The following is a 26,153-nucleotide window of genomic DNA, read 5'->3' on the forward strand; positions in this document are numbered from 1 at the left end:
ACTACTACTACTACTACTTCTACTACTACTACTACTATTACTACTTCTACTGCTACTGCTAATACTACTTCTACTCTACTACTACTTATACTTCTACTCCTTCTACTACTACTACTACTTCTACTACTACTACTACTACTACTACTACTACTACTACTACTACTACTACTACTACTACTACTACTACTACTACTACTACTACTACTACTACTACTACTACTACTACTACTACTACTACTACAACTACTACTACTTCTTCTACTGCAACAACTACTACTACTACTACTACTACCACTACTACTACTTCTACTACTACTACTACTACTACCACTACTACTACTACTACTACTACTACTACTACTACTACTACTACTACTACTACTACTACTACTACTACTACTACTACTACTACTACTACTACTACTTCTTCTACTACTACTACTACTACTACTACTACTACTACTTCTATACTACTATACTACTACTACTACTACTACTACTACTACTACTACTACTACTACTACTACTACTACTACTACTACTACTAATAATAATAATAATAATAATAATAATAATAATAATAATAATAATTAGATTATAAAGTTTAACTAATAAATGAAATAAATGAAATAACAATGTATACAATTCTGACATTTTAAACCGTCCATATACATATAATATCCGACGTTAATTTTATTGGAAAATGGCCGAGGTATTCCGATTGATAAATTCCGTTACTCTTCAATCGTCACCCCTTAATTAAACTAGATTCCGTCGCAATATGGTTTTGCCGTGGGTTTCCGACGATTAATACCGATTAAAAAGTTAAATTAACGCTTATTTTGAGGAAAATGGCGAAAATATTATTTATTTTCAGTTTACAACAAAGACTGAGTTTGATCTTTGATGAAATGGGCTCCTGAATGAATTCGTTTTCTGTTATTTATGATAATTTACAATAAATGTAAATTATTACTTTAAATATCCCTAATTGGTTTAAGTGACGATTAAAAAATTATTTCACGGCAAAATTTATTGCCATAATTCGAATGGAGTTTAATATGATTTACATCTTAAAAGCTGCACATTTGATCAACGCCATGTTATACAGTATGTTCAATTAAAACTGATGGTTTTGCATCGTAAATGACAATTTAAATTTTCTCATCTCTCTGAATATTTATATATTAGACGAATCTGGTTCAGAATTTTGGGGGCTGAAATTTACAATAATTGTAATAGTTTATACTGCTTGAGCAAACGAGTTTGTCCCCCAATTAATATTGGTACCTGATTGTATTAGGAGAGGGGGTATAATAATAGTTTTAAAATCAAATCTTTACCACTTCAAGCCAGTGTACAGAAGTATTTTGACCCTTTTAGAACCACAATGGTTTGTTCCCAACCTATAATTTTTACACTTACAAATTACATGTATCACAATTTACCTCTTCGCACCTCAAACTAACCTGTATTTTCTATACTGTTCAACAAAAAATGAACTACACTCAAAAAACTTGTATTTGCAGTATACTTAAAGAAGATAATTTAACTGTATTTTATAACTAATATCTTGTTTCACTCTGTTTGAAATACATACATGAAGAATATAAGTATACAGTTGTCATGTGTTTGCATTGCATAGCTATACAAATAAAAACAATTTCTTTAATTGTGTATAGATAAAATGCAAATTGTCAAAATATATTATTAGAACTACTTGCAAATTATTCTGGAAACCATACTAATGAGTCCTTGTTATTGCAATTAAGACATTCTACGACGCTAAATCGAGTCTATACAAACAGCGGTCGAAGACTAGACCAGTGCTGTCAAAGCCTAGAGTGGATGTTAACTTGGAAGGACAGTGGACAGAGACAGTAGCCGGGGAGCAATTTTTCATCGCAAACGACGGTGTGTTGAGCGAATGCTGATATTCGCCACCGCTGAATACCTGATCCAACTATCTGCAGCCGAGACCTTGTATATGGACGGTACATTCTACTCATCGAGGTCATACTTTTACCAGCTCTCTACACCATCCACGCCATGATCGACGGGTATATGTGTCCCCTAGTGTATGGACTCTCCAAATAAACAACAGAAAATGAAAACCAGATTCTTCACCCTGATCCAGAATTTCGTCTGAAAACACAGCATTCCCCGGTCCACAGAAACGATCCCCGGTCCACAGAAACGATCATGATGGACTTCGAAAAAGCAGCGTTGCGTGCTGTCAGTGGTATGTTTGATGGTGTACAAATCCGTCGATATTTCTTTCACTCGACACAGTGTATGTGGAGAAAAGTGTAGTCCTTTGGTCTTGTTACTGATCAAGGACAACGAAGCAATGAAGAAGGTCATGCTAAGTGTATCGGCAATGCAACTTGCCCCCTTGTTGAAGATGTATGGTTCCAGGCTCTGGAAGAATGTGACAATGACTCTGTGCCAGTGTCTCGGTTTAAGGTCTATGTAACAGAGCAGTAGGTAGAGGGAAACCCCCGAACCTGGAACCATTGCGACAATAAAGATCCTCGCACTACAGATCATGTTGAAGTAAAATGAATAACCAACTACGTCACTGCCACCATAATGTAAACACTGATAGATATTGACCAGGAAGAGCATGCTGCTAATGAGGCCAAGATATATCAGCACGCTAATGAATAACATTTCTTATGTTGTTCCATATATTCAGTATATTCTTGCATTTTTAATGAACTTTTTTATATTGCAAATAAAAATCAGCTCAGTATTTGTGTTATTTTATGAAATTTAAAAACAACTTTCTTAAAACTAGACACGCAAATTTTTTAACACAGTATAGCAATTTCGCCAATTATCACCTATCAACTTTATTGAAACAAGACACAATACAGCTTCCCAACCCCAACCTCAATTTCTATACGAAAAATTAGCGGTTGGGAAAGTGGGAACACACCCGTTTATTTGTCTTTAGAAAGAACGACCACAAGTCATTATATATCGACTCCCGGGTCACAATATTACGACTCATAATTGTCGATTTCTGTTAACGATACTATTTTATTGACACTCGTGAAATAAAATACGACACTGAAATCGACAAATGACCTCTATATTTTCAACCCACTATTTTTCTCTAGCTGGTACAGGCTTGATTTACTACGTATTCCATTCATAGGATAACATAGAAATGACAATGATTTATAATAGAGGAGTACCCGGACCTGAATAAATCTGCACTTCTATAGATTAAATGTATGTGCTTGGTTTGTAATTGTTTTATTTTGAAAGTAAATAAATGACTAAAAAAATAGTAAAGAAAGATAATTGCTTTACATTAACATACAGGATTTTAATGTTTGAATTACCATGTTCATATCTAATTTAACTATTTTCTTTTTATTTTTTACTTATTTTAGCTGAAAAATTACCCAACTTTAAACCCATTCTTAATTGTGAATGAAATCTTGAAATTCTACACTTTAACAGTTTTAAAAGTTTTAGATTTCTTTATTTTTTCCACTATTTTACTGCAACTTAATATCGCGAAAAAGATATGTTTGATGCTCTTTTCATCATAAACTATTTGCGTTTTATTCGTGCCTTTTTTGAATTGCTAGATAAAATCGTCCGGGACAAATTTGCCCATGTGGGTATTTATGCCATAAATAACGGTTGGGGCATATAAACACCATAACAATCTGAACTGATCTGTAAAATATCAATGTGTATGCGTATAAACAATTTATAAAGATAATTTAACAGGTATTTTAAGGAGACAGATCAAAATCATTTATACAGTCACTAACGAATTGAGGGGGCGGGGAGTGTCCCAGGCGCCCCTATATCGCCAAAATGTACTTTTTATGTCAATATCGGAGAAACAAAAACATAGAATACTTAAAAAATGCACTATTCTGGACGATAAATTGTTAAAAAAGGGGAAGCCCCGTATTACCATTCCAACATTTTAAAACATTTAAGTTTAGTACATGAGGCAGAGGAGAATGTCAAAAGTTAGTGCCCCTAAAGTTTGTGTGTTTCGTCACCTCTTAAGTTGATTCCTGGAGCCGCCCCTGGTGCTGTATTCTAAATAAAAAACAATCTGATTAAAATGCACTAACTTGTACTTAGACAATGCGTAGACAAACGAGTAAGCAGGTGTAATTATCAAGCATTTATGCATTAAGTATATCAATCGTAATTATCGATAATTACATTGTTTACATCGTCTTAATTCAACAATTAAATCAATCATTTTTAACACTTTTTTTTTCCAAACATACTGTTTATATAACCACAGATCGTTTTCTAAATTGCCAAATCAATCAACATACTACTACATATAGGTCAATCAGCATATTCATATAACCAAATATATATTTAACGGTTTTGAAAATATATGATCAATTTTCAACAATATAATTGTAGATCAAAATGATTTTTTATGATCTCAATTCGATCACTTAAAATTTCTCTGTATTACAATACTCAGCCACCACTATTACGCTTAGCGTTCCTAAGTTGAAATTAAAGATAAAAAGTATGTGATTTATAACATTTAATTCTATATTACTAGTAGAATCATGATTCGTATAAAAAACTTCGTGTTTTCTTAAAATATTTACAAATACATGAGGTTAAAATTCAATGAAGTGAACGCAAACTTTAGTATTAATAAAGTTTGCAGTTGATGGGACACTGTATAATTAGATCCCATTATTCACATATATGGATAATTGGATCATATTTGTCAAAAGTGTGAGGACTGAGATCTCTTTTTTCACACAAAGCAGTCGATTATTCTCATTTGTGGTGGAATTTGTGATCGATGCAAGTTTTTTATGTGACATAGAATCATTTTCATCAATATTCAATTTTACTCAAAATGTTCATATTTACATCTAGATGCCACTTCGTCACATTTGGCGGGTTCTGAACTCCGAAATGTTTTAACCGACTTCGTATGCTATAGCGTTCTTTTCCATACAGAGATATTTTAGAAAAATAATGCACCAGTCAAATGTAACCACGCCCCCATCCCAAGGTCCGGGGAATAGCGGGGACTTTGACTTTCGGTCAAGCCAAGCCCGGGTAGAATCCCCGCACTGCGAGGACGAACTACTCATAAAATACCCGCTAAATGCCTCCGCACCGTAGGGACCCTAGTTAGGCCCATTCCCCGCTATATTTTGCGCGAACACAAAACCTCCGCATTCACCAGACACTGCGGGGTCACCTGGAAAGTAAAAACACGGCCCATTTCCCCGGCTATCCCGGTTTACCCCGGACCTGGTGCATAAGTTTTTATAAGAAATGGAAAACTATTTTTTATCATTCATAACATGAAACTTCAATTTATAAAAATCACAAAATTACTAGGGGATTTTATACGATAAGCACATGGTGAAATAAGGTTAACAGTGCTCTATTGACGAGTAGCTTTGTAATACCATACTGTTCACAGATACCTGTGTAGAATGTGATCGTATTCATCACAGGTATGAAGCAAGTGGTACAATATTTTACACGAAACATTGAATATGTTTCATGTGAAAAAATGCGATTTTCTTGTGAAGCTACCCTTTGGACATACGCAAATGTCACAGTTAAAAGTTCTTCCAATTCCTCCCCAAATAGACCATAAAATGGAAGCTTCTTTTTGTAATCCTTCTCCTTCGTAATGGTTATTCGGGAACCTGAGTTTTCAGACCGGCATGTGTCTAAATAAATACAACAATGAGCATGGTATTCATTTTTATATATGCATATGAAAATGATGAAACGACATCACATTCTTATTACATTTGAATGGATGTATTCTTCATCACAATCCTCATCTTTTTGTAACAGGACCAAAGAGAAACCAGAGAGGGTTAACTCTTGGGACCTGTGCTCATTTGCCAAGTGTCGGCTGACAAACTTTGCATCATTTATTTGTCTGGATTCAATTTATGATTTACATACAACATCATGGCCTTTCAAAATAAATTAACGATGTATACAGCCTGTCTTCCCTTTCCCCGCTTGGCTAGATGACCAGCCTGCAAAACAGTGACGTTAGGTACAAAATCGGCCCTTTGTCTCGACTCGAAAAGCATAGCGGCCTAAAATGGGACCGACTCCCCAATTTGAAACATCAAAATTGCCTGACATTTTTCTTTTTTTTAACTTAATGATACAGTCGCATACAAACCTCGGAGGGGGAACCAACCAATTGTTCTCTCATGTCCATTGCACATTGAATGCATCTTCGGCTGATGCTCCTTGGTACCAGTGCCCCCCCCCCCCCCTCCAAAAAAAAAGGAAAAATTATAATAAATATAATAATATAAAATAAAAATAATTATAATAAAAATAAAATAAGTTTCTAATTTCCCACAATTCAATACCTTTAAAGTTGACTGCCAGAACTTCATGTCATCAAAAGCCGTACTACTCACCATGACAGGAGCGTTCAGGCTCACGCTACTTTACTCATACAGTAACCCTGAGCTGCGACGCACAAGCTTTGCACTGCAATTAAATAAGCAACCAACGGTCCTATTAAACGTACAGGAGATATGGTCTTACCACATGCGACTTTAAATACAAAATCGTTCAATCATTTTGTAAGAATCTTGACGTAGAAACGGCGTCTGCATGATTTGCGACGCCACCAAGTCCGTCATCAATAAAAAAAAAACAATTATATAAACTAGTGACCTCCATTTTGAAACAACAACTATCATTAATTTAGTAAAAAACACCAGCTGTAGAAATCCCGAAGGCTAAGACAATGTACACAAAATACTTTCTTTCTTCCCTGTCTTCCAACAGATTCCTAACAATGTTCTATGTTCATGAAAGATCATTATATGAAGATAACCCCGCCAAATCTTAAATAACTTTTTGTGTATTAGTTCCACAATGAAGTACAAGTCTTGCTGAACGCAACTGTCAACGGATTTACCACAAGAGGAGACTCACTCAACCGGTGTTTCAACTGAATTGATATATTTCAATTCTTAACATGTACAGTGCTATTCTACAGAAAGTGACCAAGTTGTATATATCTTATTTTCTTTTGACAACCAACGGGAACCACAGCCGTACACCCGGCCGTCCAATGTTCGTATAGAAAACAAAATCCAGCACGTCTCGCTTGCATGCCGCCACGGACAACCTGAAACGCCCTGTTGCTGGTGTTGCCTAGTGTGGGAACTGCTTATGGCGCAAAACGACGCCTCTGGGACTTCCGATGTGCATGAACAACTGTTCGTAAAAGAATCCTGCAGAAATATCCCTAAATTCTTTCATCTTGCTTAAAACTTTAGCATTGACCTTGTGCTGCACTTCGTTTACCTTTTTCGGAAAAGAGACTTATTTCGTACCAAAATATTCCTGGATAGAAGACAGCTGTGATTGCGACATTTGTTGCCTTTTCAAAATGGGCTTTACAAAAGATTCTAATTTACTTTAAATAATGTTCTCTTACTAGATAAAATGTTATTTTCATTCTGTCCTGCATGTTCAGTTTTTCACCTGGCATTTTGTGTGTCGCTTTGCTCAATAAGTGTAAAGTTACGGCACTTCACTTTATGCAGATATGGCATTTAGAACATCTTTTGCCGAGCAAATCTCCAAACGAATGAAAGCAAGAGCCATTACACGTTACAGGAATGTCAACCAGCATATTAAGTTGTGTACCTTGGGTATAGCGTGTGGCTATCTCCAGTAAGAGCTAATTATCGCCAATATTTTTGCCTAATAAACACATGAAATCTCATGACACCACTATCACGATAAGAATGAAAGCCTGATTCATGAAACATTAGATGAATATTAACCATCATGAGGAGTTTTGTTTATGGCGTTGCTCAACAAAGTAATGGTCTTTAAAATGATTAAAAGTATACATATTGAGCATGGAATTTAGTGTAGCAGTATTATAACAAGAGTAAAAAAAACACAATGATGTTAGTATGGATGTGAAATTGTGAAACCGAGGTCATGATGCAGGTCACTTTTGCTTAAGAGTGTAAAAAGGATTTTACTCCATAATCTTTAATTCAACTTTAACTCATGTGATGAAATATGAAATGTTGTAAACTTTGAGGTGATAATAATGTTGGCATATGTCGAGGTGAAAAGTAAGGTATTGCCAACTATCGACACATTTCTGGTTCAAATTTATTCAAGACGCGCATTTTTAACTAAACTCATATTTTGAGCCAATCCCAATTGTTCTTTCTTAAGAATTGAGTGTAACATATAAATCTATCATAGATAGCAAACCGTTACCGCAACGTATTTGTAAAATTAAAACTTGGCCAATCTCTTTTAAATAAGGAGTGTGATATTATCTAATTTACGAGTTGATGCGAACTCAATAACATAATGGAAACTTTAGGATAAGCGAAGCATCCACATATTGCATTTTTGTTTTGTTTTCAAAGCTGTAAAGTTCATCATCAGAACTGATCGGAACTTCCAAAGCTATGAGTTACACAATTGCATAATTGCTTATGCCTTATAATACATCTTAGATTTTATTATTTTATAGCGTTTTATGATTAGAATATCAAATGGAAAGCAGGATAATAACACTTTTCAGCCTTGGTGGCCACAAACCCTACTCACTTGCGCCAAGCTCGATCGTCATTCGCCTTGGTGAGATCGGCTTATGTTTTTCATTGACTGCTTTGGTGATAATTTGTTCTTAAATGTGTGTCCATTAACATTTTTAGTTTGTTTGTTGACTGCTTAAACACACATGAAAGGTAATAATACACATAAAATACATATGAAAGGTAATACACATGAAATGTCATAATACACATAAAAGGTAATACATATGAAAGGTAATAATAGCATGTTTTATATTTTCTCAATGTTGAATTTACATCGGTTTTGAAGATACAAATACTGCGATGTCCTGAAAATTCTGGAACTTCGCACATACACGATAGCATATCACAGATATACCGCATTCAAGAAAACAAGTTGTATGTGTGCACAATCTTGTACACATTAGAATATAACATTTAACTTAACATTTGCACTTCCAAAGAGGAAGTATACCGATTTATTGAAGCAAGCACTCAGAGATAACAAAGCCTCGTTAAGAATGCAGACCAATTCGGTATTGCACATATCTTAACTTAAATGCGGGCTGTTCCTTCAAAAAATCTAAATAAAGACATTTTGGAAACGCAATTTAGTACAAAATAAGCGGGTGTCGGTCGGATGTATCATGTATCATTCAGTAATGGACTAATGCTACGGTTTATTTCTCGAATATTCAGTAAGTGTTCTCATTTTAAAAGACTACAGATAACTGTAGATTGGTTGATTGATTGATGGTTGGTTCATCGAATGATTAAATAATTATTCTTTCTTGTAGCTATTGATTTATTATTAACTCTGTCATACCTATGCCTATAGATTAAGTATGTAATTACGTTAAGGCAAACGTTCAGTTGAGGAATGTATGCTACTTAGAAAAGCTATGAAATAGATAAAAAAAACTTTAAAGATGTGTGTGTGGTTGGTTATATCAACGTTGCATGTGATCAAACAAAGCGATTTACTCATAACTAACATTTGTTAAACTGTTTAAGAATGAAAGTTTCTGCATCAAAACACGTCGATAATCAACACACTTTCTTATAATTTACAAATAATTTTGTCAATAATTTCCCAATACATTTTCGATAAAAATGTTAGACTATAAACTGATCAGCAAACAAGAATGACAAAATGGATAAATAATGTAAATAAGCTATTGTTTCATTAATAGACCAATCAAAGTGAATAAATAAGACTAATAATAGTCAAGTTCACAATCTGCACATTGAATTTAGGATATATGTATTAAATACGATGTACGTTATATAAGTCATAGTCAAATGTCTGTTCTGTTCCGTTCTGTTCTGTTTTATGTTATAACGTCGGATGCAAAAAGCTCCCAATCAGGGTAAGATGTTTGAAGGAAGTAAAGATGTTTCGCACGGATTAAAGAAAACAATCTTAAAAGTAATTTAAAAGCTGCACTCTCACAGATTTACCATTTTCACAACTTTTTTTTATTTTTTGTCTTGCAAACGGCAAGTTTTTGCGTAAATGTCTGCAAACCAATGATATAAGATTGCTAACAAGAAATCAGATCGAAGATTTTAATATTTCCGTTCGAAAATTAATGTTTTATGGTTTAAACCGTTACTAACGGTTTAAGAAAAAGGCATAAAACATCAATTTTTGAACTTAAATATAAAAATCTGCGATCTAGATTTTTGTCAGCAGTCTTGTTTAACTCGTTTCAATGGATATTCGTAAAATTTTGCTCGTTCCAAGACAAAAACAAAAGAAAAAAAGTTGTCAAAACCTTCAATCTGTGAGAGTGTAGCTTTAACTAGCTGCTGTTTGCTAAAATTAGAATAACAGAGATGCAAGCACCGAATGGACTGAGGGAAGCTCCTTCCAGTCAATCGCGCCAGACCAATTCACGACAGCCCCCTTCAGGCCAGTCCACGCCGCAGAGCTTGCTAAAAAAGAGTGGCGAAGAGAACTGCTCACCTCTAGAAAGCGCCTGTGTTAACATAGGCCCCATAGGAGAACAAGATGACTTGCAAGGGATATCCGAAATATGGTAGTACATTTGCTTTCATTCGTTTTTCTACTGATATTGAAATATTTTATATAGAAGTGATACGGCCATCTAACAGGAGAAGCACAGAAGTCCAAAACTGAGTTATAAAACGTGTTTATTTGAAAGCTTTCATTATCTTCATTTTCAGGAACATTCCAAGAGAAACTAAGACAAAGGAAAACAAGTCTTTGAAGTGCGATGACACATTTTTGAAAATGTGCAGAATTGTGCTCTTTTTTGTGTTGACGCTATTGCTGGTTTCATGCGGCATATTGCACAAGCTTTATTTCTTGACCCTTCTGAATAATCTCTCTCAGGTAAAACATACTTTATACTTTCCTGACCCTTCTGAATAATCTCTCGCAGGTAGAACATACTTAATATTTTCTTGACCCTTCTGAATAGTCTCTCGCAGGTAAAACATACTTAATATGTTCTTGACCTTTCTGAATAATCTTTCGCAGGTAAAACATACTTTATTTTTTCCTGACCCTTCTGAATAATCTCTGCCAGGTAAAACATACTTAATATTTTCTTGACCTTTCTGAATAATCTTTCGCAGGTAAAACATACTTTATATGTTCCTGACCATTCTGAATAATCTCTGCCAGGTAAAACATACTTTATATTTTCTTGACCCTTATGAATTATCTCTCGCAGGTAAAACATACTTTATATTATCTTGACCATTCTGAATAATCTCTTACAGATAAAACATACTTTATATTTTCTTGACCCTTCTGAATAATCTATCGCAGGTAAAAAAAAAATACTGTATATTTCCCGACCTTTCAGAATAATATCTCGCAGGTAACACATACTTTATATTTACGCAATGAATTATGCTAGATTCTTTTAACATTTGAACGTTAACTGAGAGGCCCTAACGTTATAGTATGAACTATTCAAGCGTATTTAGGCTTACTGTACGTAAAAGAATTAACATATATTAACAGAACAGTAAAACAGACTACTTAAAATGTGTGGTACGTATAAAATGTGTTCGAAACTAGTTATCAACGGATAATAAAGGTCAATTCTGCACAAATATAAAGTGTCCATAGATGTTCTTCATTATTTATCATAAAGATATGTGTTGGAATCCCTATATTTCACTGTTTGACAAGTGTATATAGATTTAGTGTGTCTGTCCGCATAAATTCTCGCGCCATCCTAGGTTAGATACTACTTATATTTTATCATTTTAATTTAACATACCAACGACTGGCTACACTCAGTTCAGATTTATTTGCAATATATTTCTTTTAAATTAGTCATCAAATCCGTAGTTTTAAAGTTCCATTTCTTTTTTAGTCTAAAGTTGAAAACAACAAAAGGCGAGCAATTTCAATTCTCGTTTGTATTGCATGTTTTGAATTCTTCACATCTCTAATAACTCTTTGGAGAATAGTTTTCCATGATCAGAAGACAAACTGGACAAAACATCACATAGCGGTAAGTCTTTCCTAAATCGATATGAATTACATGTTTTAATGTAACAATATCTATGACACTCGTGTTATTAATATGATCGAGCTTAATATACATACTTGTTCATGTAATGGATGTGAAAAGACTTAAATTATCAACATATGCAGGTAATTAAGACAAACCCTAGTACATTTGTATTGGCTATTTTTAGACCGCTATCCTGCAGGTCGTGACCACTATCGGAGAGATATATTTGATCATGTATGCCCTTCCATTACTGGACAGTTTAAGGGCATGTTTAGTTCTAACAACACTACCAATTATTCCAAGCATCTGCCAGTTCCTGACTACAATTGGTCGGCTAAAAAGCAAGGGATGCATAAGAAAAGGTTTTTTTATAAAACTTTGTGTAGCTGGTTTCCCGGTTTTGGCACTGGCAGGGAGTGTTTTCGTTTACATGAAGTGGCTATTACCATTTGATAGAAACCTAAAATGGTTGTTACCAACACTTTTGGTGTTTAAGTCAACATGCTATTTGGATACTTTCCTTTTCTTAAGAAGGAGAACTGCAAATTCTACACAAGAAACAACAGGGGAGTCAGATTCCCATTCGGATACAAGTGAAGCTAAGATAGAAGAGAAACAGTACAAAACCGAACATAAACCAGAATTTATACGATTAACTGTTCGTTGGTTCACATGCTTAATCTTTATCATTTCGATAGTGTTGAATTTAGATGTAAAACTACTCGAAACAAATTCAAATCCAGTACAACAATATGATAATGAAAAAGAGACATCGTATTCGACGAATGATTTTTACCAAACAATTTTCAATCATTTGATGGAGTTTTATGATACGTATAAGTTTGAAATTAAAATAATGACATGCTCATTTGCAATTTCACAATTGGCTTCGCTTGCCTGTCGACTGTCAATGCAGCAATTTTCATTTGCGTTGCCACTCATTCTCACCCCGCCGTTATCGACAATTGCTGTTGTTAGACTTTCGTGCAATAACTTTCTTGAAAGTACCCAGTACAAGGTCGGAATAAATCTGACATGTTCTATGCCTGAAGACGATCAGTTGAAGTTGTTCATCGCGAGTGAGGCTTTGGCTTGGATTGCTGTTATCACCTTAACGTGGTACATTTGGGTTCCTCGGGTCGAAAGAATGGCAAAACTGGAAAGGTTCGTTAAAAAAGATTTAGTTATTTTACTCTTCTAAAGACTCATGCTAGAATAATATGTTAAGCAATATGATAAATCTATACCTAAAGTTGTGTTTACTTAGTCGGATGATGGCCATATATAAATACAATATTGTATAACAATACATTTTATTTCTAAAATCTATACTAATTTCATTAAACAAATTATTGTATTAAATAATAAAAAAAAGTTCGAATATGTTTATGAAAATGTCGAATGTTACGTTTCTTCTTTAGGTTGTTTTCTGGCAGTATTTATGATTTTTTCTTCCCCGATTTGAACATGCTCCTTCGACGGAGAAATGACCATGAAATTGGAGAGCTACATACCGATAGTGTACGATCGAATGATGATGTTCCAAAAGTCATCATCTGCGTAACAATGTGGCACGAAACATGCAAAGAAATGTGTCAGCTGCTTAAGTCTATTTGCAGGTTATTAAATAACGTGACCATTATTTGAATTTAGAAATTGACCTGTTTCTTTGATGTCGTTTCGCTATTCCAATAACACTGCAAGATTTTTATTCATGTTTTTGTATCACCTTTTTACGTATAAGAATTCGATCAAATTTGTGGAGTGACGTTGTTTTGGAAATTTCAAAAAATTATATTCATTCCATAAATACATCGTTCTTTACTTATTAATAGCCTGATTATCCCTAAGATATTATGCATGCGTTGTTATTAGAATAGTTGGAATTCAATTTCTATTAACACATTTTTCAGATTAGATCTGCATTTATCAATTCGAGAGGAAGCCGACCACGTAAAAGAGGACGGAAACGGGGCAGACGGCGAGACACAAGACGCCGAAAAGAAAACACAAGACCCTGATAAAATTAACATTGAGGGTAAGCATACTGCACAAAGTATTCTAGGGGTATCAAGTGTTTGTGTGTGTTTCAAAGTAAACGTCTGTTGAAATACATATGCAATAACATGGGGGTTTTTAATAATGAAAAATGTATTCAAGGAGAACTCTTCTATTTCAGTTCAAATAGTATTTGACGATGCATTTTGCTCAACAAAAAACGGTCGTGAGGTTAATGAATATTTGCTCCAGTTTATGTCATGTTTGCAAAAGGCGGTTGGGTATGTAGTAAGTTTTATTCACGTGCTTAAACTGAAGTTGTGTTAGGGGTGTGTTTAGATGATAAATTGTGAGTAAAATTACTTGTGAGTCCTAGTTTTTTATATAGTATGTATGCAATGTTTTTGGAATTCTGTGCTGTTTTTCCATCTTTCTTGTTGATGATTTTTGGTTTTTATGTTCTATATCTTAGGCGTTTACCCAGTGCCATTAAACCGGGTATATGTGTAAACTTTTTGCTACTGAGCAATATATATTCAGACAAATAATATACAGAATTTTAAAGGAATGCCGGTTATATGTGTTTGCATCTCTTATTGATGAGAGTTAGTGTTGCAGTTTCCGGTTACCGTCAGGAACCGTATCACATCAAAAGAAGTCCAGTGGCGTAGCTACATATAGGCCTTGTAGGCCTGGGCCAACAACGTTTTTGAAAAATGACAAAATGGAAATTAACCCCAAAAATGCAAAAAAAAAATATAGCTAATCAAACATTTTGAACAACTCAAAAGTTTGTTTTATCTTAACCAAAGTTTGATGTTTATTAAAACTACAAGTAGGGTGTTTTGCTTGATTTTATTGTAATCATTGCAAATATAGTTAAGTGTGTGTAAAGCACATACAAACGTCCCCAAACTCACAGAGAACCATCGGGCATACAAGTTGTTTAGGTCTAGTTACGCCCCTGAAGTCATATTCGTATGATATCATATTCGTATGAAACATATTTTTACAAACAGCTCCGTGTTGAAAGACAATGAGCTCTTGAACTGGAATAAAACATTCCAAAAGAAAATGACCCAGACACCTTATGGCGGACAACTCATGATACAACTCCCAGGCGGTACACAGATGATGGTGCATTTGAAGGATAAGAAAAAGATAAGGGCCAGAAAACGATGGTCCCAGGTAACAACCGTTATATACGACATGAGTTGACAACAGTTTATTGATATCGTTTGTGAGTGCGTGTGTGTGTATTTGCGAACGTGCATGCATGTAAGTGAGTGGTAGCATTGTATTGTTTCTGTATTGTCTGTTCGTTTGTGTTTCATTTGTTGCTAGTACGTTGTGTAACGTAACGAGAGCATGCACGGTTTATGGCTACTTAACGTATCCCTGTAGTTTCCAATGTTTTAATAGCTTAATTGATATAGTAGTCAGGTTGTATTAACAAGTATAATATACTTAATATCTACTATCTGCATAAAATTATTTTAGCTAGAAAACCTGTAAGAATATTTTATCAGTTTTATTTCATAGTTGTGTTTTTCCATTTTATTTTCATTTGGCTTGTTCTTTTCCTTTTTCATCACAGGTGATGTACATGTACTATTGTTTGCTGTACAAAATGGGAAAGACGTATCCAGATACGATCAAAGACGAGGCAGGTTTTTATGTTTTTGATTGTATTAATCGTTGTGCATTTTTGTTGAAAAATTATCCAAAAAAAGTATATCATTACTTTTTGTGCGCTATTTTGTCAACGTAAATTTTAATTTCCATTTTTAATTTATTTTATGATGAATCTTATTTCAAAAACAGCTGAAGAAAACATTCATTCTAACCCTTGACGGTGATGTAGACTTTGAACCGAAGTCAGTCCTACGGATGATGGATCGAATGAAGATGAACAGCCGTGTCGCAGCAGTTTGTGGCAGAATTCATCCTATAGGATCAGGTCGTTAGCTTTTAACAACTTTATTGACAAAAATATAAATATGCATTTACGTTAAATATGCATTAAAACACGATGATTACCTTTTAATTGTCATTTTATAGCTTATTGCCAATACTGTTTTAAAGTTCATTTCTTTTCTTTTTAAATTTAACATCAATTCACTTCAGGTCCAATGGTGTGGTACCAACAGTTCGAATATGCTGTCGGCCACTGGCTTCAAAAGGCATGCGAACATATCTTTGGTTCTGTGCTATGTTGCCCTGGATGCTTTTCTATATTTCGAGCATCTGCCCTCGTTGACGATAACGTCTTGAAAACGTACACTAAAGAGCCAGAGGAGGGAAAACACCTTGTGCAGTTTGAACAAGGCGAAGATAGATGGCTTTGCACTCTTCTCATTAAACGAGGATACAAGATAGATTACTGCGCAGCCTCAGATGCAAAAACGTTTGCGCCAGATAACTTTTGGGACTTTTTTGTACAAAGACGGCGCTGGTCACCATCAACAATGGCAAATATGATGGACTTGGTTCTTTCTTGGAAACAAATAGTCGAATACAACAGAGAAATCAACCATTTCTTTATGCTATATCAATTGGTGCTGGTTATAACAAGTGTGTTAGCTCCTGGAATTGTCCTTGTTATGATAGCAGGGTCATTTAGTTCAGTATTGAGCCTACCGCCATGGCATGCCTTTTTCGTAGCCGTGACTCCGGTAGTTTTGTTCGCAGTTTTATGTCTGGCAGTAACTCAGAAAAAGCAACTCCTTGTGGCCGCAATACTAAGCACAGCATATACGTTTGTAATGGTTATTGTGACCATCGGCATGATTTTAAACATTGTGAGCGAGACAGTTCTTTCTCCTACCGTGATTTTCCTTATATTTGTCGGTCTAGTATTCTTGATATCAGCTTTGCTTCACCCTCAAGAGTTCACATGTTTGTTTCCTGGCTTGCTATATTACGTTTCTGTGCCTTCAACATATATTTTTCTGACCGTATTTTATATGTGCAATTTGCATGACATCAGTTGGGGTACTCGAGAATCCAAATCTCCATCATCCCAATCGGAAGGAGACAGTGGAAATAAGAAATCGCTTATGCGTTTGCTTCTCACTCTTGTTCAACATTTCCTGCAAGAAAAAATCGCTGAAATTAACTCCAATGGTTCAATTTTGGACCAGATTGAGAGACAACAAAGCGAACAACAAGGGGAAATGATAAATTATGCAGACGATTGCTACTGGATAAAAACACAAATAACAGACTCAAATCAAAAATTTAAAAAATACATACTCAACAAAGATGAGAAAACATTTTGGACGTATACAATTAACAAATACCTGAAGCCACTTGAAAGCAATAAGAAACTTCAAGAAAAATTTAATCGTGAATTAATTTCGTTGAGGAACAACTGCGTGTACGGTTTCTTTATCGTGAACTTTATGCTCTCATTAGCACTGTTGCAATTACAAGTAAGCAAGGAAAGTTTAGATGGGTTTTATATCGCGGGAAAATATGAACCATTATCAGTACTTTTCCTGTCTATTTTTGCAATTTTACTTTTGACCCAATTCATTTTTATGCTTTCCCATCGATGGAGAACGTTCTGCCATTTTATTTCGAGCACTGAGGTGTTTGGGTGCTTCTGTTCAAAACGAACAAAGACTAAAGCGCAAATATTCCAAGAACACTTGAAGGAGATTGAGCATGATTTGGAGGAAGATGAAGAAGCAGGTGAGCCACCGGTTGATCACATGAATGAGCCTGTTGTTAGTTATGACGACTTTGAGTGTGAAACGGTCGCTGATACGGCATCATCTTCATCAAGTACACCAAACTCAAGGAAGTTCAATATTTATCGTCACAGAATACACACTGTTCGCAAAGAAAAGCAACATAGACTGCCGATTGACGCTAATATGTACCGCCGAGGCGGTGATCAAGTTGAACGATCTTTTTTAAGACCTGGCGTGAAATACCCTAACAATAATTTTTACGAGGACAAAGACAATAAGTGATAATAAACTCCGCATTTAAAGAAACAACGGAAGTCACATCATAAGGCAAACATGTTTTTCTGCATTGAACTGTTTTCTTTTCCTTTAAAAGTATGCCTCATAATATAGCACTTAAAGAATCTGCTAAAAACCTCGTGTTTAAAACTGTTTTGATTTTGATTTTGCTTCATATTCATATCTGAACAACATCTGTAAATGTGAATATGTTTGTATTGTATGTACGGTTTTAATTATTTGTAAGGTTCATTAAATAAAACATGCACACATTTCCATTTTACAGTTGTTGCTTTTGAAAACACAATGTCGAATGATAAAGAATAGATGAACATTGTAAGACGAATAGAAGTGTTAGTTTAGACTTTTCAGTACCAATCATATCAAACAAGATATTATCTCTCGGAAAAACTACATGTATATAATAGTTTTATAACACTTTCATGACATTTTGACTAGATGCCCTTTTTCATCCAATCTACGTGTTTATGTTTTCCTTTCATCCATACTACAAAATGTAGTTCGCCTTAGACTTCGTTCAACCTATCTTTGGTCAATATATAAACTGCATCGTAACGGTGGATACTCATTCAATAGTTCAAAGGTTCAAAAACAGTTTAAAAGATCTGCTCAAAGTGAGTATAGAACCACAAATGTGCCCATTTTCATGAATAAAGAGGATAGCCGATTATAGTGAGAATAGTGATTATTAGCTTTTTGTATGATCGTATTTTGCGATGATTTACCATAGTATGTTTTTTTTTCTTCTTAGACCAGCTTGTTAGGTTTGCGTTTGTCCCAGAGCGGCAAGACGCGCCCTTTGGAAAAGATTAATATGTACATCAATATATATATTTACTTGTTATATGTCTTATTCTCTACTTTTAACGTGTCAATGTGAATTGTATTTTAAGCCTCCATGTACTATACGTAATATATTTTAGACATGTATAATATTTTTATCACCATGCAGTTCGTTTCCATGTTACTACCGCGTACTTGCTTGTATATTTATTAACGATGCCTATTTTATTTAATAAATCGATAAGTTTTAATATGTTTACAAGCATTGAATGATTGAATGTTTTTTTTTTCAAATTATAACGTGGATTTATTTGTATAGTTGTAATCGCCAGTGCTATTTTACTTGTAGATAAATATTAATTGGATGCCTTTTTCGCTTCATTGCTCAACCCGGGCATTGTGAACAATTTATTACCCTTAATCATAAAACTATACGAAAGGTCTTTAGTGTGATCCCTCCAATAAAAATCTCACACCTTGATTACACTTTACCTTTCGCCTATATATGTGGCGACTTCTCCGTATATGGCGCGACTTCATATTGGTACTAGGTTGTGTTATACCACTTCTCCTGCTACCCAAATAATTATAGTAGTATGTAGCCCGTATTGTTAATCTGTTAAAGTTACTGGACTTTTCCAAGATGTCTGCGCCCATGATATCCGACATTTTCAATTTTTACTGATTGTTTTAGTGAATTACTAAATGATTTTCACAAACCATGAAGTTTACTCTTAGAATCCGAACCGAGCAAGAAGAAGACATCGATTGGAGTGTAAATCCAGATGAAATAACTTTCCCAAATGTCTTAGTAAGACTTGTTTACTGTTTTTGAAAGCACAGGAAATTGTCACTTGCTAGCTACAATGATACTTTTTTTTATTATTTTGACATTTCTTAGGTATCCCTGTCTCGAGTCTGCCATAGTAAAAAAATCGTCAAAAGACTTGTTGACGGCCATTTAGGTGGACTAAGGAACTTGACAGAATGACTTTTTTTATTCAAAATTGACGATATGCCTTAATATGGACAATTTGTGATACATCTCATGACTTAGCTTACAAATAATTATAATGACATGGTTAAATTGAGAACTATCAAATACTTAATATTAAAATTTTTCATCATACTGATAGAAAGACACAAAGAGTGTATGTCTGAATGGGGGGGTTGAATCCTGTACCTTTTGACAAGCAGTCTACACTATATAAAAAGACTTCCGGTGGTGGTGGTGAAGGGAAGACGTGAAAATATCGGTGGAAGAAATCTGATTTTAAAAGGAGTGGTATCGTTAACCTGAACTGTTTTATTGTGATAAACTTTTAAACTAATCTTTTATTTAGCAACTGGTGTACTGGAAATGGCATAATTTCTATTGAGGAACAGGAAAAAACTGAATACAGCGTAACGTGGGCGCCCACGAATTTCCATGGCGGTGGCGCCATCTTGGAAATAAGTTTTCTTCACTGAAATTAAATACAAGATAAGTTGATTATAGTCGGTTAGCGGAGCCTAAACAATTGTGTATGCGCCGGGTATTGAGTATCTGAGTATAGAAACCCACAATTTATGAATATTGTCAAGACAAAAACTGTAGAAACAACGAAATTTTCAGACTGTTCCTAGAACTGAACTATTATATTGTGCTTAACTTTTTAGACAATTTACCTAGCAACCGCTGTATGTTATTTTCACATTCCCATGTTAATGAGGCGCAGATAGAGTGAAGACAGTACCGAGAGTATCCCACGAAATATCGTGGCGGAGACGCCATCTTGGAAAATAAATTTCACCAACTAAGCCACTTGATTTATCTATAGCAGATTGGAACTCTTATCAAATACAGCTTCTACTACTCTGTATTTCTTATACCTGCTTTTAATTACCTTTATTTATTCATGTTTTAATATGGATACTTACTAGATCTTACATGAGTGTTTTAAAGTGATATTTTTTACATAACATTTTAATGAACATTTTATGAACATTTTCCTGTGTATTCCACAAACCCAAATATTATAATGGCTCTAACTAGACAGAGCAGTTCGCAACTATTAAGCAAGCTAAATCAGTCTCATAAGAATGTAGATACTGAAGTATACACAACAATTGGAGGTACCAACTACGATCTCAATGTAGATAAAGCATTACTGAAAAAACTTCACGCTGCAAAGAGAACCGATAATGTAAAAATCGAACACACAAATGGGGGGATTGTCATGACGGCTGACACTGCAACATTCGAACTTTTGAAAGCTGCTACGCTTGTGTATTACAGAAAGAAAGATTCAAGCGAAGTGACAATCGAACAATCTACTGACAGAGGAGGAAATAATATAGTTCAATTCACCATACGTGTAAATAACAAATATACCCTGAACATTTACAACACAACCAGTAGAATTTTAGTAAACGGAAAACAGCAAAATATATTTATCAATGAAGATCTCGATCAAATCTATGAAGTATGTTGTAGTGCAAAAATAGATGGGCAAAGAATTAATACAGACAAACTAAACCAGATATTCATAGAAGAGATTCAAAAAATGCAGAATGTGAAAATTCAAGAAAATAGCGACAATAGCCGACCGAAAGGTGTAAAACCAAATGCAAAAAACAATGAAGACATCTCATGTATCAAATGTCAAAAAAACTGCCTAACAAGAAGTGTGTTATGTTCGACATCTGAGCATTGGATCCATTACAGATGCGCAGGACTAACAGAACCGGACATTAGAAAAATTGAATCGGACTCTAACTGCAACTTCCAGTGTGGGCTCTGTACCCAGGTAGCTTCAATTATCCGTCCAACCAAAAACAAGAACCCTAAGTCCAAAAAAATCAATATTCCACAAAAAAAGATTGAATCAAAATCAATAGTACAAAATCTACTAAGTGAAGAAACAACAAAAGATACAGTCATTTGCTTAGTTTGTGATAAGGAAGTAATAGATGAAGAAGATGTGTGTGATGTGTGCAACGAGATTTACCATGAGAGATGCCTTGCCGACATTGAACACTCAGCTATATGCCCTGCATGCCTAGGACTTGGAGAGCAAGCAGCCATTACTAGTCAAAACCCAACTATAGACCTCGTCTTAGACACACAGTGTCATACATTGATGAAATCCAAAGATACACAAACTGAGGTGACTATGAAGAATCCTGATGAAAATGGACAACAACTGAGACAGAAAGAAGTAAATCTTAAGAAACTTGAAAACCAGTTAAAAATTAGAGAAAAAGAAATTAACGAAAAGAATGGACATACAGCAAAATTAGAAAAATACATACAAAAATTAGAATCACAAAACGAAGAACTAAACAGAACCCTTAAAACATATGAGAAAAGAATAGACATGCTAGAAACAAAAGTAAATAGCAACTCAACACACAGCTTGCCTACAAACAAAAAAGACAATATTGATCACCATTCAGATGATAGCAAGTTACTTCAATCCATACATGACAGAGTTACATCATTCATACTGAAGCAAGTTGATAAGCAGCTAGAGATCTTAGACCAAAAAACACCGGAAACCTGTATCCCTAGTCCTGACTGTGAAATTACGAAAGTGACCATAGCGACAGAAAAACAAGGTAGTAACAGCTCCACGGAAAAATACAAGAATGTACAAAATATTGACAACGTCCCTGAAAATGAACTTATACAAGGAGCCCGAGGATGTGACGATACTCAAGTTATTCAACACCCTACTTTAGGAGATGTTACAGTACAAAAAAACAAGCTTCATCTAGCCCTAGCTGGTCCAAGTATTTTCTACAAAAACCACAGTAAAAGGCAGCAATTACCTACCAGAAGAACAGACAAACCCTGGCATAGTAGAGCCAGTAACCAAACCCGGCCGGAAAAAGAGATAATTACTAATTTACCAGAAAACCAGACTGAGAGAACCACCCTAACCCAAAACGCTACCAATGACGAGCAATGCAGTCCAAGAACAACTGTCCAATCACCAAAAGACAAAGGTAAAGAGCCTATAGACGAGCAAAGTGGATCCCCAAACAGTACACAAAGGACCCCTGATGACTCCTCTTTTTTAGACAAAGAAAGGACCCTGTCACCGGGAACACGTCTACATCGATAGAGACTTTAAATATTTGCTCATTTAATTGCAAAAATGTAAAAACAAACACCGAAGCGATATGTCAGATAATGAAAAGTAATCAAATCCTACTGCTACAAGAAACCTGGTTATTCGAAAATAATATTAACCTGCTAGGAGAAATTGATAAAAACTTTAATTACATCGGAAAAGGAGCTGATAATGATGACCCTATTTTACCCTATCAATTACCAAGAGGTTATGGAGGCGTAGCTGTTATATGGGACAAATCCATTGACCATCTATTAAACACCATTAAAGACGGAAACGAACGAATACAGTGTATTGAATTCAAATCGTTATCCCATAATATCTTGATAGTATCTGTTTATATGCCTTCTCGAGGTTCAAAGAAATCAGACTTAGAATATGCAGAAACAATTGAGTATCTCTATGATATCTGTGAAAAATATAAATCCACACATGAAATATTAATAGGTGGTGACATGAACGTTGATCTATCGAAAAATGAATGTAAATCGGACAAAAGAACTCTACTGATCAAATCATTTATTGAACAATATTCTTTGTGCTTTGATGTTAGTGGTAAAACCTATGTATTGTCAACCGGTGTAGAATGTTCGGAGATTGATTACTTTCTAAAACCTACCGCAAACAATAACTATAGTATCAAAATAGTCCTGAGTGATATACCAGAAAACCTATCGGATCATTACCCTATTAGCATGTCACTGAAATGTTCATTCAAGAAACAGTGTACCAAACAAGTGACTACTCTATATAAAAGGAGAATAAACTGGGAAAAGATTGACAAGGAAACATATCAGAATCTGATCAATGAAAAAATACAACACCTAAGAGTCACAGAAACAGCCGACATCTCTTCGATAACTGAGAACACCAAACAGATAATTCAAATTATTAATGACTCTATGCAAACTTTTTCTAGGAAACCACGCAGTATGAAGGCGAAACCAAAATTAAGAGTATGGAACCATGACATAGCAAATTCTCTGAATGCACTTAGATGGTCATACAAAGAATGGAAAGATGCTGGAAAACCAACTGAAAATGGAAATCTATCACACACAACAATGAAAGTAAAAAAGAAAGAATTTCGTAGTAAATGTAGAATAGAGCATGCCAGACGCAAAGATTATGAACGTGAAAAAATAATGGATACAAAGATTAATGATAAGAAACTCTTCTATAAACTGGTCAACTCTCAGAAGAGAAAACATAATGTACTAGAAAAATTAAATGTGAATGGAAAAGAGCTTGAAAGTCAAGAGAATATCATCTCTGGTTTCCACGAACACTTTAGTGCACTAGCAGATTTAACAAATTCTGATGAATATGACAGTGATTATCATCAACAAGTTATTAATGAAGTTTCACTGATGGATGACATAGTTCTTGATACAGAGGTAGAGCCTGTAACTGAACCAGAATTAGATGAAGCTATTAACTCAATTAACACAGGGAAAGCTGATGATATTTTTGGAATGACAATTGAAAATATAAAATATGGCGGTCCACTGTTAAGAGAGAAAATATTAGAAATTATGAATAGAATATTTCAAACTGGCCAAATCCCGGACCTTCTTAAAGTTGGAATTCTCACTCCTGTATTCAAAAACAAAGGAAAGTGTCAAGACGTTACAAACTACCGTGGAATAACAGTCTTGCCAGTCATTGAGAAAATTATTGAATCTGTGATAAAACATAGAATCAATGATACCATAATAGACAAGCAAAACCCATACCAAAGAGGATTTACAAAGAACACATCTCCACTTCATGCTTCATTAGTATTAGAAGAAATAATTAGAGAATGTAAGGACAACAAAGAAAACGTAGACATAATATTGTTGGATGCCAAATCAGCATTTGATGTAGTTGACCATAAACACTTACTCAGAAGAATCTATCATATGGGAATTCAAGATACGCATTGGACTTTACTTAAGAATATTCATGAAAATACAGCAAGTATAGTGCAGTGGCAAGGCAATAGATCTGAACAATTTCCTGTACTACAAGGGGTGAGACAAGGTGGAGTACTCAGTGCTGATTTATATAAAATTTATGTGAACCCTTTACTGAACAGACTACAAGACAAGGAGATTGGTTGTAAAATTGGAACAACAAGATGCAATGCCACAGCCTGTGCGGACGATATTACATTGAACTCTACAGTGAAGAAAGAAACTCAAATCCTGATTGACATAGCTGAAAACTTTGCAAAGCAAGAAAGATACCATCTTCAACCCAAAAAAACAGAACATTTACATATTACACCAACTACAAAGAGTGCTAGTAATGTTGAAAATGGAACCTATACAATTAATGAAAATGTGATAAAAACTGTTGACTCTACAACCCATCTTGGAATTAAACGTACATCTACAAAAGCCCAGTCTACGGAATGTAATACTGACAATAACATAATAAAGGCCAGAAAAACACTGTATAAACTATTCTCAGATGAGTTGCATGGTTATCAAAGAACTGACCCTCAAACCCGTTTACATCTATTCAACCTTTATGTACTACCAATACTGACTTATGGATTAGAAGTTATTCTACCAGGGAAATGTGCTATGGAAAAATTAGAAGTGTTTCAGAAAAAAAGTATAAAACAACTACTATCCTTGCCAAACAACACAGCGGATGCAGCGATATATATTATATCTGGAGTCCTACCTGTAGAAGCTCAAATACATAAAAAAGCATTAACATTACTAAACAACATCTGCCTACAAGATGACAACTCTATAGAAAAAACTCTCGCTCAAAGACAGACAATTGTGAAAGACGGAAAAAGCAATAGTTGGTTCATTGAAATCAGGAGACTACTGTGGTTTTATGATCTTGATGACATTATTTCAGTAATATCCAACCCATTTAAACGTATCGTATGGAAAAACAAAGTAAAAAATGTAGTTAACTACAAGTGGAAAGAACAAATCTTAACAACTGCAGTACATTACAAAAGTCTACAACACATGAACTTTCAATTCTATCAACCTGGACATACACATCCTATACTAAGAATAAAAACCAAATCAACAAGAGACATTACCCGCATACCAGTGAAACTAAAACTACTTGTGGGAACATATATCCTTCAAAGTACGAAAGCAAACTTCAACCAAAATTCTGTGAATCCCACATGCCAACTATGTAATGAATCTAGTGAGACTCTGGAACACT

General features: G+C 34.7%; 2 protein-coding genes across 2 annotated transcripts in view; both read left to right on the forward strand.

Annotated features, from left to right (window-relative positions):
- The first annotated feature begins 9,193 nt into the window (after positions 1-9,193).
- Positions 9,194-18,424, forward strand: LOC128235881 (chitin synthase chs-2-like). The gene is made up of 12 exons (XM_052950667.1): positions 9,194-9,271; positions 10,403-10,615; positions 10,764-10,932; positions 11,930-12,070; positions 12,258-13,237; positions 13,495-13,692; positions 13,987-14,111; positions 14,253-14,352; positions 15,091-15,259; positions 15,669-15,737; positions 15,896-16,031; positions 16,199-18,424. The coding sequence occupies exons 2-12, from the start codon at positions 10,413-10,415 to the stop codon at positions 18,049-18,051; spliced, it is 4,143 nt and encodes a 1,380-aa protein (XP_052806627.1). The 5' UTR covers positions 9,194-9,271; positions 10,403-10,412; the 3' UTR covers positions 18,052-18,424.
- A 1,064-nt stretch (positions 18,425-19,488) lies between these two features.
- The window catches only part of LOC128234110 (dual specificity mitogen-activated protein kinase kinase 5-like), a 29,605-nt gene continuing 22,940 nt past the window's right edge, over positions 19,489-26,153 (forward strand). The window contains exon 1 of the mRNA XM_052948123.1: positions 19,489-19,660. Within this exon, the coding sequence (XP_052804083.1) occupies positions 19,571-19,660 (90 nt within the window). The 5' untranslated portion in view covers positions 19,489-19,570. The remainder of the gene's footprint in view (positions 19,661-26,153) is intronic.

Source organism: Mya arenaria, chromosome 5 (assembly GCF_026914265.1).
Source record: "Mya arenaria isolate MELC-2E11 chromosome 5, ASM2691426v1".
Classification (NCBI taxonomy): domain Eukaryota; kingdom Metazoa; phylum Mollusca; class Bivalvia; order Myida; family Myidae; genus Mya; species Mya arenaria.